Source organism: Capricornis sumatraensis, chromosome 18 (assembly GCF_032405125.1).
Source record: "Capricornis sumatraensis isolate serow.1 chromosome 18, serow.2, whole genome shotgun sequence".
Taxonomy (NCBI): Eukaryota; Metazoa; Chordata; class Mammalia; order Artiodactyla; family Bovidae; genus Capricornis; species Capricornis sumatraensis.
Window position 1 is genome coordinate 70,447,059 of NC_091086.1, and position 15,902 is coordinate 70,462,960.

A 15,902-nucleotide genomic window follows, 5' to 3' on the forward strand; every position below is an offset into this window, starting at 1 on the left:
AAGAAAGCAGATGATTTGCTTTTCTTACTTAAAAGAATCCAGGGCAACTACCATCATGTGTTAGGGTAAAAGCAATGCCCCATGTGTTTGCCATAAACTTAAAAAACAGAGCCTCATTTTGGTTTGTGTTATTTACTCTCGTTCTTCCAAAATTCCTCTAAGAACTCTTAAAATATGTACAAATATTCTGAAGCAAGTATATTACCGTGAAGCATTTTTTCCTTTAAAAATGGGGGAATGGCAGTAATGGGAGGAATTTTTTGCTCAAGGTCACCCATTTCCATCATCCATCTGAGAAGAAAACATTTTTCCTAATGACAGCCTTTCACTTCTAACTAAAAGTAGTTTCTCCTCTCGTTGCAAGGTGTTTGCCAAAAAAAAAAAAGTGTCTGAATTCTTGATGTTCACTCTCAGAAACTAAGAATTTAAGGGCTTGATAGTGAAAGAATAAAGCAAATAAATGGATCTTCTCATTTGAGATGTAAGTTTACAGTGGACCACAAATCACAGCCCCTATAATAAAAAAGACTTCCAGCAACAGCACTGATTTCCTTATTCTCTTGGGCTTTCTACAGTGTTATAAAAAGGAATGCCTAAAATTATGTGTGAGGAAGAAAGCCAGCTACCTTTTTTATAGATGCACACAGGTATATAATCTAACAAAGCACACAGGCGCACACATCTCTCTTTTAGTGCAAAGGCACAGGAATATTCTGCTGCTTTTCTGCACCTGGAAAAATGCAGGCAGACTCCTTGCTGAAAGTAAACGTGCCCATTTGAACGCCCCTGAGATGTTTATCTCAATCTGTTCCCCTTTTGGAGCCAGCGGTACTGCCAGTGCTTCACTCAAATGGAAGGAAGCTGCTTCAACCCCAGGTTTTACCCTCAAAAGGTTGCAGGCTTGAGGGACCCCTAGGTAAACAAATGATCAAAGACTTATGAACGTGGCGTAAGGGGAGTGTGGCTGCTTAGAGGAGATCCGCTGAAATGCAGGCAGTTATTGCAATAGAACAGTACGATTTAAAAAATTTTATTTATTTATTTTAATTGGAAGCCAATTACTTTACAATATTGTTGTGGCTTTCGCCATACATTGATGCAAATCAGCCATGGGTGTACAGTGTCCCCCATCCTCAACCCTCCTCCCACTTCCCTCCCCTGGGGTGGGGATTTTTTTTTCTTTTTTACATTTTAACAATACTTTTTTTTTAATGGAGTATAATTGCTTTGCAATGTCATGCTAGTTTTTGCTGGACGACAGAGTATCAGCTCCAGGCATCCATATATCCCTTCCCTCTCCTGCCTCCCTCCCCTCACCGTCCCACCCCTCTCGGTCATCAGTGAGTACCAAGCTGAGAAGGTGGCCTTTGGGCTGAGTTCTCCGTCTACCAAGCTATCTTGCAGCACACAAACTTCTCCAGACCCCAAGGAAGATAATAACTCCTTCGTGTTCAAAGATCCCCATCAGCATGGAAATGCACTGCAGCTGAGGAAACTGATTGTGAGAGAAACAAGATTATAAAAGAATGCAGTTCATTCATGTGTGCATAGTGGCTGTGACAAGCAGTTGCTGCAGGGGCTGATTGTATGATAGAAAATACCGTTTTTCAGGCATAAGTGATGACAGGTACAATTGGGCTTGATGATGCACATTTTGCATTTATGAAACATTAATCTGCAAGTTCTTAGTCGTTTACATCCAGATGCAAATATTCCAACATGAATACCATAAAATCACTGTCGTTTGTGTGCAGCTATGTGTATGTGTAAGCAACTGTCTTGAATATCGTTTCTAAATCAGCAAACTAACCATCATTTTTTAAAAGATATTTTTCTGTGACCATATGTTTTAATATTTTCATTGGGTATGATTGTTATACAGTATACTTCAGATGCTTAACATTTAATAAATTAACAAATATGTACATCCATGCAACCCTCAATACAAGAGGATAAACGTGTTCATCAACTCCAGAAGGTTCCTTGTTTCCTTTTGGAACCCTCCCTCATACACATCCCTGCCCTCTCTAATCCCAGATAGCTACTCAGCTTTTTGATTCTACATTAGTTCCATGTTTCATGAGTTTATGTGAACAGCATTATACTTTGTCACTCATATTTCGGGAGCTTCTTTCACTCAACACTGTTCTTTTCAGATTCTTCTGTGTTGAACATAACAGCAGTTCATTTTTTTCATTATCAAGTAGTCTCATTTGAATATAAGATGATTTGCTTAGATATCTACCTGCCAACAGATATATGCATTGTGTCCATTCTTTTTTTTTTGCTAATGCAAATGAAGCTGTTGTGAACATTCATGTCCAAATCTTTGTGTGGACATGTCCTTTCTTTTCTCTTGGGTAAATATCTAGCAGGGAAAAGTCTAGGTCACTGCAGTAAGTATCAGTTCAGTTCAGTCCAGTCGCTCAGTCGTGTCCGACTCTTTGCAACCCCATGAATCGCAGCATGCCAGGCCTCCCTGTCCATCACCAACTCCCGGAGTTCACTCAGACTCACGTCCATCGAGTTGGTGATGCCATCCAGCCCTCTCATCCTCCATCGTCCTCTTCTCCTCCTGCCCCCAATCCCTCCCAGCATCAGAGTCTTTTCTAATGAGTCAACTCTACGTATGAGGTGGCCAAAGTACTGGAGTTTCAGCTTTAGCATCATTCCTTCCAAAGAAATCCCAGGGCTGATCTTCAGAATGGACTGGTTGGATCTCCTTGCAGTCCAAGGGACTCTCAAGAGTCTTTTCCAACACCACAGTTCAAAAGCATCAATTCGTCGGCGCTCAGCCTTCTTCACAGTCCAACTCTCACATCCATACATGACCACTGGAAAAACCATATGTTTACATTTTTAGCCAAGTGTCAAAAAGCTCTCAAATCAGTTGTCATTTTGCATTCCTACCAGCAGGGTGTGCAGGAGAGAGCCTTCCTGTTGCTCTGCAGTCTCACCAGAGTTTGATATCGTCAGGTTCAGGGTTCTCCTGTTTGTCACATGTTAACTCTTCTAAAGGGTGTGTGGTGGTTTCTTGTGGGTTTAATTTGCTTTTTTGTCTCTAAACAATGATGTTGAGTATCCTTATATATGCTTTTTCCCCTTTGTGGTTCAGGTGAACTGCAAAGGGACTAAGGCATACATATCCACTTGTCCATTCTCCCCCATGTTTTTTCTTGTTGTTGATGTTGAGTTTTAATTTTTTAAATTTACATTGAGTATGAGTCTTCTTATCAGGTATCTGATTTGAAGATACTTTCTCCAGTGTGTAACTAGTCTTTCATTCTCTTAATAGTGAGTGTCTTTCAAGAGCTGAGGTTTCTGATTTGATTAATAAAACTTACTTTTACTTCTTTTTTGAGTGATGCTTTTGGCGTTGTATCTAGGAAGTCTTTGCTTTACCTAAGGTCCTGAAAATATTCTCCTAAGGTTTTCTTCTAGAAGTTTTATGGTTTTAGATATTGGTCTACTATTCATTTGAGTTTATTATCACAGGTAGAGCTAGATGTTAATCAAAGTTCATCTTTTTGCATATGGATATCAAATTGTTCCAGCACCATTTGTTGGAAAGACAACTTTCTCCGCTAAATTGTCTTTGTACCTTTTCAAAGAATCAGTAGATCCTATGTATGTGGGTCTATTTCTGAGCTTTTCATTTTGTTCCTTTGCTCAATCTTTCAATCTTAATGACACAGCATTTTCATTATTGTAGCTTTATAATGAACCGTGAAGTCAGATTGTGTAAGTCCTCCAATGATGTCCTTTTTTTTCAGAATGTATTTGCTGTCCTAGAAACTCTGTATTTCTATATGAATTTTAGAATTAACTTGTCAAATTTATATTCTTAAAAGACTTCTGAAATAGTGACTAAGACTACTTTGATTCTATAGATCATTTAGAAGATTTCAGTTTCTTTTAAGTGTATGAGTCATGCACATATTTTGAGACTTATTTTTAAGTATTTCATATCTTTGATAGTACATGAAGTGAAGTGAAGTCGCTCAGTCGTGTCTGACTCTGCGACCTCATGGACTGTAGCCCACCAGGCTCCTCCGTCCATGGGATTCACCAGGCAAGAATACTGGAGTGGGCTGCCATTTCCTTCTCCAGGGGATCTTCCCAACCCAGGGATCGAACCCAGGTCTCCCACATTGCAGGCAGACGCTTTAACCTCTGAGCCACCAGGGAAGCACATAGGAACAAAATTATTATTTATATTTATCTTATATTCTTCAGCTTTAAAAAAAAGCATGCAGGCTTTAACCTTTGACTAAGCAGTTGCTTGTATGCTTTTAAATAAATTTCCTTTGTCAGATTTAGAAAATTTATTTCTATTCCCAGTTGACTGAGAGTTTCTGTAAGGAATGAAATTTTGGACCTTAGTAAATGATATTTCTGTGATGTTCATATAGATTTACTTTTTAAAATTAGAGTAAAATTGACTTACAATGTTGTGTTAGTTTCTGCTGTACAGCAATGTGAATTAGCTATATGTAGGCATACGTCCCCTCCCACTGGGACCTCCCTCCTGCCTCCTATCCTACCCTGCTAGGTCAGCACAGAGCACAGAGCTGAGTTCCCTGTGCTAGACAACAGCTTCCCACAGTTAGATTTACTTTTTAGACTGTTGATATGGTGAATTACATTGATAATGTTCATGCACTTACACCCCTAACATTATCCCTACCTATGAAATATTAGCCTTTGTGTATAGTTGGGAATTTTGTTTCTTAAAACCCTGTTAAGCACTTTTGTATCTCAGCTAATGGGGGATATTCACATGTAAGTTTCTTTCTTTCTAATGTCTTTTTATACCAAATTAGAGTTGATGTTGTTTACAGTTGACTTTATCTCTCTTCTGTATATCTTCCATGTTTCTACTTAATATATTAGTTTCTTCTAGTTCCTTGAACATATGCAATACAGTTATAATAACGGTTTTAAATATCAGCCACAGATATTAAAAAACAGAATCACAAATTCTGTCATGTCTGTCATTTCTGTGTCAATTTCAGTTGACTTATGTTTTTTCTCATAATATGTTCTGTTATTTGTGTTTTGTTTTCGTTTTTTTTTTTTTTTTTTTTCAGAAGCTTCTTTGCTTATCTGGTAATTTTAGACCAGATGTAAGGTATTGTGACCTTTTCCTTGTTCATCAGATAATACTGAATTCCCCCAAATATGCTAGAGCTCTCCTTTGGGACAAGATCAAGTTATGTGCAATTAGTTTGATCTTTTTGGGTTTTGCTTGTAAGCTTTGTTAGTTGAGATCGGAACAGAGTTCAGTCTGGAGTGATTTTTCTGCATTATGGAGACAAGACCCTCCTTGATACCCTAACTGATGCTAGGAGAGTTACAGAGGTTTTCAGTCTGGCTCTTAGGAGCGAGCACTGTTCCCAACCTCATGCCCGTGACAAGTACTGCTCTCGCTGATCTTTCCAGATGGGTCTTTCGCCACCCGTGTGTAGTTTCATCATACTTGTTCATGGGTTTCTGCTATTCTGAATACTGGAGGGAGAAGCTGTGCATAACCAGAGTTTTCTTGCCTTGTAGGTCTCTCCTTTGGAGAGCTCCAGTGCCTTTGGCTTCTTCCAGTTTCCAGCTCTGTCTCCCTGAACACTAGCCTGTGCCTGGCCTGGGTTCTTCCTTCCTCCACCACCTAGAAACCTTCTTAGGGTTGTAGGCTTGGTCAGCTGTAGGACTCACTTCATGTTTCCCAAACTTGGCAATCAGTATCTTTCTTCACTTGATGTCCAATGTCTTAAGAACTGTTGTATTTTAAGTTATTTTTGGTGAAAGAGTTAATCCCATTTCTGTTACATCATCTTGGTTGGACACAGAAGTGATTCTGCAGCATTATAACTTTGAATACACTGTCGCCCTTTCCTTCTCTTCCTTGCTGTGACCTCTAAATTAACTTCCAAGATTCCCTGTCAATCTTGGCTCTGTTTCTACAAGCTCCTGGGGTCACAGATATGCTTCTGTGTGTGTGCTTTGGACCTTTGAAAGCACAATTGCATTCCTTTCTTGTATCTTTTATGCAGAATGGCTTTCTGTTTCCGTGTGTGACTTGCTAAGTTACTGAAAGAAAACTTGATAAATGCATGTAGAAAGCATGAGTGTTCCATGATGAGAAGATATTTATATATTCAGCTATTGATGAAATCACTTTAAGGATAATTTTCTTATTTTGTGCCAAACATGTGGTATCAATTTTTTTTTCTTGGATTGTCACCATCTCTCTATTTTACTTTCAACCTGTGGAATATAAGATATCTTCATTTTCTCAGTGGAAAAGTTAATAACAAAATACAGCACCCCCACTTGACCATCTAATTTTTTCCCAAATTTATACACATTCCACCAGAATGGACTTTCTTGTGAATCGATCAGTATGATTTGTCCATTCACCAAAAATAATATTGTTGGCCTTAAGATTGATAGCATAAAATAACTATGACAAAGTTCTTGCTCTTGACAAATTTTCAGTCTATTAATGGAGGCTGAATTATACATATACAATTAAATGTCAGTGAAATACAAGCTTTAATTCTATGAAACAGGCCTGAGGTGCCATGGCCTGAATTAGAAAAAAAGATGATGAAGATAAGAAGGAGAGAATGAACCCAGGAGGCTCTATATATATGTAGGACTCGGCCCAGAGGTGAGGGAGTAGGAAGTGCTGCCCAGGTCTCTGGTCAAACTTTCAATGCCCGCTTGTGCTCCTGTCAACTGGGACAGAGAGGACACAGACAACACACTGGAAGAGCTGCTGAAAATTGCTGTAGTGATTGTGCGTCTTTTTCCTTTGTTCTTTTTGTCTTTATTTTTATTTTTTCCAGCTTTATTGAGGTTTAACTGACACATAACATTATGTAAGGTGCATGTGTATATGTTTAAAGTGTACAGTGTGTTGATTTGATGCATTTATAAATTGCAAAATGGTCACCAGCATAGCATTAGTGAGTTTGCACCTCCGTCCTGTCACGTAATCGCTATTTCTTTGCTACAGTGAGAACACTGAAAATCTGCTCTGTTAGCATGATTCAAGTGCGTGATACGGTATTACTAGCTATAATCATCAAGCTGTACGCTAGATCCCCAAACGTGTTAGTCTTATAAGTGGATGTGTGTACCCTTTGACCAATATTTCCCCATTTCCGCCAACCAGGAAGTTCCCTGGTAACTTCCACGCTACTTTGTGTCTCTCAGTTTGTCATTTTTAGATTCCACATATAAATGAGATCATACAGAATGTCTTTCTCTACCTCTCTTATTTCACTTAGCATAATGCCCTCAAGGTCCAATCAAGTTATTCAAATGGGAGGATTTCCTTCTTTCTTGCTGCTGAATAATGTGTGTGTGTGTGTGTGTGGACATCTTTATCCGTTAACTTGTTATTTGACACTTTAGGTTTCCGTATCTTGGCCAATGTGAATAATGCTGCAATGGACATGGGAGTGTAGATATCTCTATGAGATCCTGACTTTATTCCTTTGGATATAAAGCAGCAGTGAGATTGATTTACTCCCAATTATTATCTTAGCTTTTCCAAGAGAATATTAAGAATCCTATGTGGCAAGTAATAACAATTAGTTCCCTGAAATCACTTTTAAAACCAATTCTTTCTTTAACATTTAATGTAATGCTGTTCCAGGTCCATTCAAATTTGGACTTGCTTGGATTGTCACAGTCTCTCCATTTTACTTATAGCATCAATTCCTCTGAAAATTGGAGCTCACAGGCACAGTGAAGCCATACAATGACTCACCATTGAATTGAGTCACTTTATAATGTTGGTTATTAATATAAAACAGGTCAGTCATACCATTTCTCAGGATTTAATAAATTTGATATTTTAAATCAATGCATCATCATCAAATCTTAAAAAGCAGTTGAAAGGAGAGGTCCTGAAACTCCTGTTGGATTTTGAGCAGTGATGAGTTAATGGGACACAAGGAGACAGAGTTTGTTATCAGAGGTTTAGGTCTAATGGCTCTGAACTGATCTTCTTCTCCCTTGAGTTGTGCCCACCTCTGGGATGATTTCATCCCCACTCCCTTCTGAGCCTGTTAGCAGTACACGGAGGCAAACTCAGGTTTTAAAGTACGTTCGCTACTCATCTGTTTCAAAACCAAAGCTCGTCTCCATAGAAGAGGTGAAATTTCTAGTGCAATGAAACTCAGAATTACTGGACTTTCTACGTTTTTTCTTGAGGCACGGGATCTTAGGTTTGAGGGTAATGCCAAATGTGTTAATGCTAAGAGCAGGGGTCCATAAGCAGCATGTGCTTTAAGTCCATTTTGGCAAGGAGCCCGTGGGCATTTGCCCAGCCAGGCTGGCACAGAGTGAGGAAGGGAATGCGCATGGAATTTAAGTCTGGGGCTGTCAGTGTCCCACACCGTGGGCCTGGACAGTCGGAGACAAGGTCGAAGGCATTCCTATCCCGTGGTCTCCATTTCAAGTGAAAAAAGCACACACGTGTTCTGTGTAGTACTTCACACGATTAGGTTTATGGCACCCATTAGAGCTTTCTTGTTTTCATCTAAAAAGCAGCATCCGAAAGATGCCATAATAAAAGATGCTATAAGCAAAGGAAATGAAGTCACCTCTCTTCCAGTGTGTGTTGCTGTGGAGACGGGGGCCATCCATGTGGGATGGGGAAGAGGTGCAGTAGATATTAAAGGAAAGCGGTGATTACATATTTTCTGTTAAAAGCCCGTGAAGTCACAAAATGAAGAACCTTTGATTATGATTCCTTTTAAAAATTTTTAAAAGATGGACTCTGAGTAGAGAAAGCTAATTAAATAATTAGAATTGTGACAAAATAAACATTGAAATAGGCTTCCAGTTAAAGCTTCTGGTGTGGACGCACGTGGCTGCTTTCTCTCCTACCAGAATTCATTTATACAGTATTACCAAGACTTTATTTTCAAAGCATATGCCAGGCAACACAGTTCTTACGGTGTCCAAATATCTGATGAGGAGGGAGTACGAATGCATAACAAGGTCATAGAGACTAGAAAGCCATCCCCACAAAACAGGAGAGCCCTTGACTCGGGCCGGGATGGAACTGGCCACAAGACAGAAATTAATCAGTTTTCCGCAGCAGTCACCTATGGATAGTGTTCATCTAGCAATGAGTGCAAACACTGGATTTTGAGCTAACCAAAAGCGCAGCATGACTGCATTAAGATGACAGGAGGTGAGAAAGCTGCATCAATGTTGAAGACACGGAATGAGAAAGAAAGGAAGTGAAGTCGCTCAGTCGTGTCTGACTCTTTGAGACGGCATGGACTATAGCCTACCAGGCTCCTCCATCCAGGCAATTTTCCAGACAAGAGTACTGGAGTGGGTTGCCATTTCCTTCTCCAATGCAGAGTGAGGGTAAGGAATAAAAATTGAAATCCTTTTCCCATGGTACACAGTTAATAGATGATGCTTGTTACTGGAAAATTCTTGTTGTTAGGTCTAAGGAATAAATATCTAGATATTCAACTGAAAGAAATGGGGGGAAGGACAGAATTTTTGTAGTTCTTTGTCCGCTAAGTTGTATCCGACTTTTTGTAACCATATGGACTGCAGCACTCCAGCCTTCCCTGTCCTTTACTATCTCCCAGAGTTTGCTCAAAGCCATGTCCATTGAGTCAGTGATGCCATCCAACTATTCATCCTCTGCTGTCCCCTTCTCCTCCCGCCTTCAATCTTTCCCAGCATCGGGGTATTTTCCAATGAGTCAGCTCTTCACAAAGTATTGGAAATTCAGTTTCAGCATCAGTCCTTCCAGTGAATATTCAGGACTGATATCCTTTAGGATGGACGGGTTGTATCTCCTTGCAGTCCAAGGGACTCTCGAGAGTCTTCTCCAACACCATAGTTCAAAAGCATCAATTCTTTGGCACTCAGCTTTCTTCACAGTTCAACTATCACATCCATACATGACCACTGGAGAAACCATAGCCTTGACTAGATGGACCTTTCTTGGCAAAGTACTGTCTCTGTTTTTTAGTATGCTGTCTAGGTTGGTCATAGCTTTTCTTCCAAGGAGCAAACACTCTTTAATTTCATGGCTGCAGTCACCATCTGCGGTGATTTTGGAGCCTAAAAAAATTAAATCTGTCACTGTTTCCATCATTTCCCCATCTGTTTGCTATGACATGATGGGACTGGATGCCATGTTTATTATGAAAAATTTACTATTTCTAATAATAAATGCTAGAAAGCTACTTAACTCCCGTTTGATATGTATATTTAACATTAATAAAATTGTTTTAAAAGTATGGCCATCATTGGGTGTGTTGCAGGTTGTAGGTTTTCTCTCTAATGAAACATCCTCTGCTGTCAAAAGGAGGACTTGGGATCTAGTTCTGTGTTCAAACTCTGCACCCCTTAGGTTTAGTCTTGTTTCTGGAGACATAGTGCTTAAAATTCTTGTCAAATAGTTAGACCTAGGTGTATGGTCCTATCGGAGAAGGCAATGGCAACCACTCCAGTACTCTTGCCTGGAAAATCCCATGGATGGAGGAGCCTGGTAGGCTACAGTCCCTGGGGTCGCAAAGTCGGACACGACTGAGCAACTTCACTTTCACTTCTCACTTTCCTGCATTGGAGAAGGAAATGGCAACCCACTCCAGTGTTCTTGCCTGGAGAGTCCCAGGGACGGGGGAGCCTGGTGGGCTGCTGTCTCTGGGGTCGCACAGAGTTGGACACGACTGATGCGACTTAGCAGCAGCAGCAGCAGCGGTATAGTCCTAAACTGCACCACCCACAACTGCATGGCCTACTTGCCTGGGTCCTCTCACTTTTGCTTGTTGGGGAGGCACCTGGCTTGAGGAAAGGGAGCTGAGACTGAGAAAAACCACTGAATTATCTTGTGGAAATTTCTTATAGACTAAAAGTTATCATGCATTGTGTTATCAGCTGGATAGCTACCTTTCTAACACTTTGAATGTGTGATCCAGAGCTTAAGCTAGGCATAAATCTCAAATCAAACAGATTATCATCCTAAAAACAAATATTGGTTCCATCATTTTAATTAACTATAATCTTAAAAAACAAAAACAGCTAAACCTATCAGAATAAACAGCATTTTCAGCCATTATTAAGTGAAAGGAAGATGATTTGGGGCATCACCATTTTTGTTGCTCTGCTAAGTCGCTTCAGTCGTGTCTGACCCTGTGTGACTCCGTGGACTGTAGCCCGCCAGACCTCTCTGTCCATGGCATTCTCTAGGCAAGAATACTGGAGTGGGTTGCCGTTTCCTTCTCCAGGGGATCTTCCCAGCCCAGGGATTGAACCCACACCTCTTATGTCTCATGCATTGGCAGACAAGGTCTTTATTATGAACACTGCCTGGGAAGCCCTTTCACCATCTTTATTCACTTTCAGTAAATGTAATGATAGGTACCATTTTTATTCGCATGCAATCACATTTATTGTCTCTTTCTCACTGTTGATGGAGAAACTGTGCAGATTCCTTTGCAGTTAACTCTTGAATGCCTAATTTGACCAAAAAATTGTGCTTTTAACTTTGTAGAGTGGCTGGTGGGTCTCAGGACCTGAAGTTTGAAAGAATCCTGTCTTTCACCTAAGGAAGGAAGCACTAGGCTCTGTTTCTGCAGTATGATGAGCACATGTCATGTGTTTTCTCTCCCAGGAGTACCAGCCTTGTAACACCAACCCATGCCCTGAGCTGAAAAAGACCACGCCCTGGACTCCCTGGACGCCTGTCAACATCTCTGACAATGGGGGTCACTACGAGCAGCGATTTCGGTACACATGCAAAGCCCGTCTGCCTGATCCAAACTTGCTGGAAGTGGGAAGACAGAGAATTGAGATGCGGTACTGCTCTAGTGATGGAACCAGTGGCTGCTCCACTGATGGTGAGTCAGCGACTCCGTAGGGACTGACCTGCTTCAAGGGACAGGCATTCCGTCTCCTCTCCAAGTTCACAGAATAGTTGGTGGGGAGGGTGGATTTTTCCTGTTCAGTATGGCTTAGCCATGTTTATAACAATGATCTCTCCACATCAGAACTGAATTTATAGCAAACTGGTGGGAAAGACCCTTACTATAAATATTCAGTTACATGTTGGGGTGGTTCCCTGATTCCATCCCTCAAAATAGCACCATATTTATAATGGGTCCAGAAAAATTTATGGGAGACATTTTTAGTATCAGAATATATACTGAGGAACCTCTGTATTCTTCCATCACCACTTTTATTCACATACAATTATATATATTTATCATTATTGATGTCAGAGACTGTACAGATCCCTTTGCAGTTGGTACTGAAATGTAACCTGCAAATAAAGCTTTTCCTTTTTTTACTCCCCAAATGGGACAAAGACAAAGGAAGTGCATCTGTGTTTATGTCTATGAAAGAATCTTTCTTCTAAAAATGGCAGTATGTGAGAATCCTTTAATACTGTTTGAAACTGTTTTGCCCCTTAAAATTGTACAAATCCCTTCAATGTCGTATGACTTATGTAGGGAGAGCACTAAGGTAGATGGGATGATCCACTCTCTGCCTGGCCTGCCACCTTCCCCCACTAACGCCACTCGCGCCTGCACCCACCAGGCAACTCACTAGCTCCCTCTGAGGCTCAGGTGTCTCAACTACAGAAAAGGGAGTGCGGTTGGCTATCCCAAAGAGATTCATTTCTGCTTCTTTCTTTATCTCTCCTCTAACGCTCATCTGATTTAAGAAAACCGGTGCAATCCTAAAAAGAAAATAAGATGGTTCTTAGAGCAAGATGATGAGAACAGTAGTAGTCATATCTTACACTGGACCAGCTCAAACATTCCTTACACTTTTGCATTTATGATTCTCTGTTATTCTCCCAATGTGACTGTGGTAGAGAATACACAGCCACCATCAACATCATTTTTAGGTTCAGAGTGATTGGCCTTGACGGACCATGGAGCTGATGAGTCGCCATGTCGGGCTTGCTGTGGGTGGGATAAGCTTATGGAGGTGCCATGAGTCTGCTCCTGCTTTGTTGCAGGGCTGCGCTCACAAGGACCGGCTCTTAGTGAGGGTCACCAGCTACACATGGGTCTCAGATCTGCATTCCTCCTCCTGGAGCTGCCAGCCTGGATGCTTTGCGGCTCAACAGTTGCCCTCCAGAGCCACTCCCAGTCATATTTCCACTGACATTAACTGTCTCCTGACCTCAAACCATTCTGTTCCCTGCAGTTCAGCAGCTAGACAGGTTGTTCGTTGTTTCTTGGTGGGGAAGGGGGCGGGAAGTCTACTCTAGTGAAGTATTTTATTTGAATAAGTATACACTTTAAGTCAAAGGAATAAACACTACCTACCTACAAAGTCAAGCAGCATGATATGCATTCTGATTCATTATAAAATCCTACTTTAGTGAGAAAGTAGGTGATAGAATACCAAGAAATAGGTAACTAAAGACCCATTTTAAATATCTGTGTACCACAAGAGATGGTCTAATGATCTCAAGTTAGGGTTCTGCAATAAAATACAAAATGTGCAATTTAATATGAGTTTCAGATATTTTTCAAAAATTATTTTAGTATAAGTATGTTCCATGTGCTTCCCTGTGGCTCAGTGGTAAAGAATCTGCCTGCCATGCAGAAGACCTGGGTTTGATCCCTGGGTTGGGAAGATCCCCTAGAGAAAGGAATGGCAACCCACTCCAGTATTCTTGCCTGGAGAAGACCATGGAGAGAGGAGCCTGGTGAGCTACAGTCCACGGAATTGCAAAGAGTTGGACAGGACTGAGCAACTAACACACACATGTTCCATGCGTCTTTTTTTAAGATAGGTATATCCCATGCACTTATGTACATATTTATACTAAAATATTATTTGTTATTTATCTGAAACTAAAATTTAACTCGGCTTCCTGTATTTTATTCACTAAATCTGGTAACCCTGTCTTCAATTCAGTCACTGATTCCCTTATTTCAGAGCAGGCTGTGAACTTAATTCTTATGACATCAAAGGTAAAAAAGAGAAAATGAATGACATTGTTTCTTTAACTTTATTCTCTTTTCTGAACATATATTTTTTTAATCCTTCCTTTCTCATGTATATATAAAACCAACATTAACATTCATTTTTAATGATAGTAATATAAACTAAGGAAAATTTTGATATACATTTTAAAAAGACATCTTACATTTCCTCTGAAAGTATATTGTGGGCATAGTTTGAAAAATACTTCATCCTTCTTGCTTCTTAGTGGCTTCAAGTTCTAATTACCAGCCACCCATCTTGGTATTGATACCCTGAGAATACAGAATTGGACTTGTTTGGCTCCTATCACACAAAACAAGGCTAAATTGTATGTTCTATATTGATTAACCACAAAGGACTGTCTCATCAGAGAAATGTTTCTCATCCATTTTCTCTGAAGAACACCCCACATAGGTTTCTGAGCCACAAATTTTAAGTAAGCAACCAAGAAGCCTAGAACCATCCATATGTCTGCCTCCTCACACCCAGAACCTCATGCCATACTTTGAGAGTTTTTTGCTAAAACCCATGTCACCCTGCTTCCATTTGAGAAAATGACTATTTCTTAATATTTTAAGGCAGTAGATATGTTTATCAAAATAATCACAAATTGTACAAGGGCAATCTGTTGCAGAATTCCCAATGGAAGTGAGTAGGGTGTATTTTCTTTGAAAGAAGTTTCTCAGAACAGTAAGTGATCTATTACCAAAAAAAAAAAAAAGAACTCTGTTACAAGGACTTTGCCGCATTCACAAATTGAGGACTTAGTTGTACCATTATTTAATAGCAACTGTGGAGATAGAAGACCTGAATTATAGGAGATTATCAGGCAAACTGCAATTTTATTTTTATTTCGTTTTTCACTTCTGTAGTGTAAAAATTGTTCCACGGATACTTGAGAATGTAGTTGCGGAGGCAGAGCAGAGAGTGGCTGCAGAATGAGGGTTAGTTTGGACTCTGTTTACTCTAACAGCTCCTAACAAAGTCACACTTGGGCCATTCCCTTGGCAGGCCTGTCCGGAGATTTCCTGCGGGCGGGGAGATACTCCGCCCACACCGTCAACGGGGCGTGGTCAGCCTGGACGTCGTGGTCGCAGTGCAGCCGAGACTGCAGCCGGGGCATCCGGAACCGGAAGCGTGTCTGCAACAACCCGGAGCCCAAGTTCGGGGGCATGCCTTGCCTGGGCCCATCCCTAGAATACCAGGAATGCAACATCTTGCCCTGCCCAGGTGAGCAGGTCCCGAAATCTGGAAAAACTGAAACATAAAGGTCTTGGAAGACCTTCTCATCCAGCTTCCCTGGCTTTATGTTTGAGTATAACTTGTGATAGATAGGTGGATACAGACACAGGTGTGGATGGAGGTGTAGATACATAAATTGTGGACTTCCCAGGTGGCTCTAGTGGTAAAGAACCCACCTGCCAATGCAGGAGACATAAGAGATGCTGATTAATCCCAGGGTCAGCAAGATCCCCTGGAGGAGGTCATGGGAACCCACTCCAGTACTCTTGTCTGGAGAATCCCATGGACAGAGGAGCCTGGCGGGCTACCGTCCACGGTGATGTAACGAGTCAGACATGACTGAAGTGGCTTAGCACAGCGCAGCATAGATACAGCTTAGAATATAGATGTTGCTGTGGATGTAGATGTCGGTGTAGACACAGACACAGATGTTAAGTATAGATACAGGTTTAGATATCTGGATATAGAGATAATCTTCCAACTGCCTTGCTATAAAGACAAACATAACCTAGACCAGATTATGTTCACCTGTTTCTGCTGCTGTAAAAGAAACGGGAACTTACCCAGAGCCCCTCTGAGGGATGGTGGGCCCAGGCACCGTACCTCATGAGAGGTGGGCTGGGCTTCTTCGCGTGGAGAGGCGTGTCCTGTCCTTGACACCGGAGGCTGGC

The 15,902-nt window shown here is 40.9% G+C and overlaps 1 protein-coding gene across 1 annotated transcript in view; it reads left to right on the plus strand.

Moving 5' to 3' along the window:
• Nucleotides 1-15,902, plus strand: part of SEMA5A (semaphorin 5A) — a 549,084-nt gene that overhangs the window by 515,311 nt on the left and 17,871 nt on the right. The window contains exons 17-18 of the mRNA XM_068990538.1: nt 11,657-11,882; nt 15,001-15,219. Coding sequence (XP_068846639.1) covers nt 11,657-11,882; nt 15,001-15,219 — 445 coding nt within the window. The remainder of the gene's footprint in view (nt 1-11,656; nt 11,883-15,000; nt 15,220-15,902) is intronic.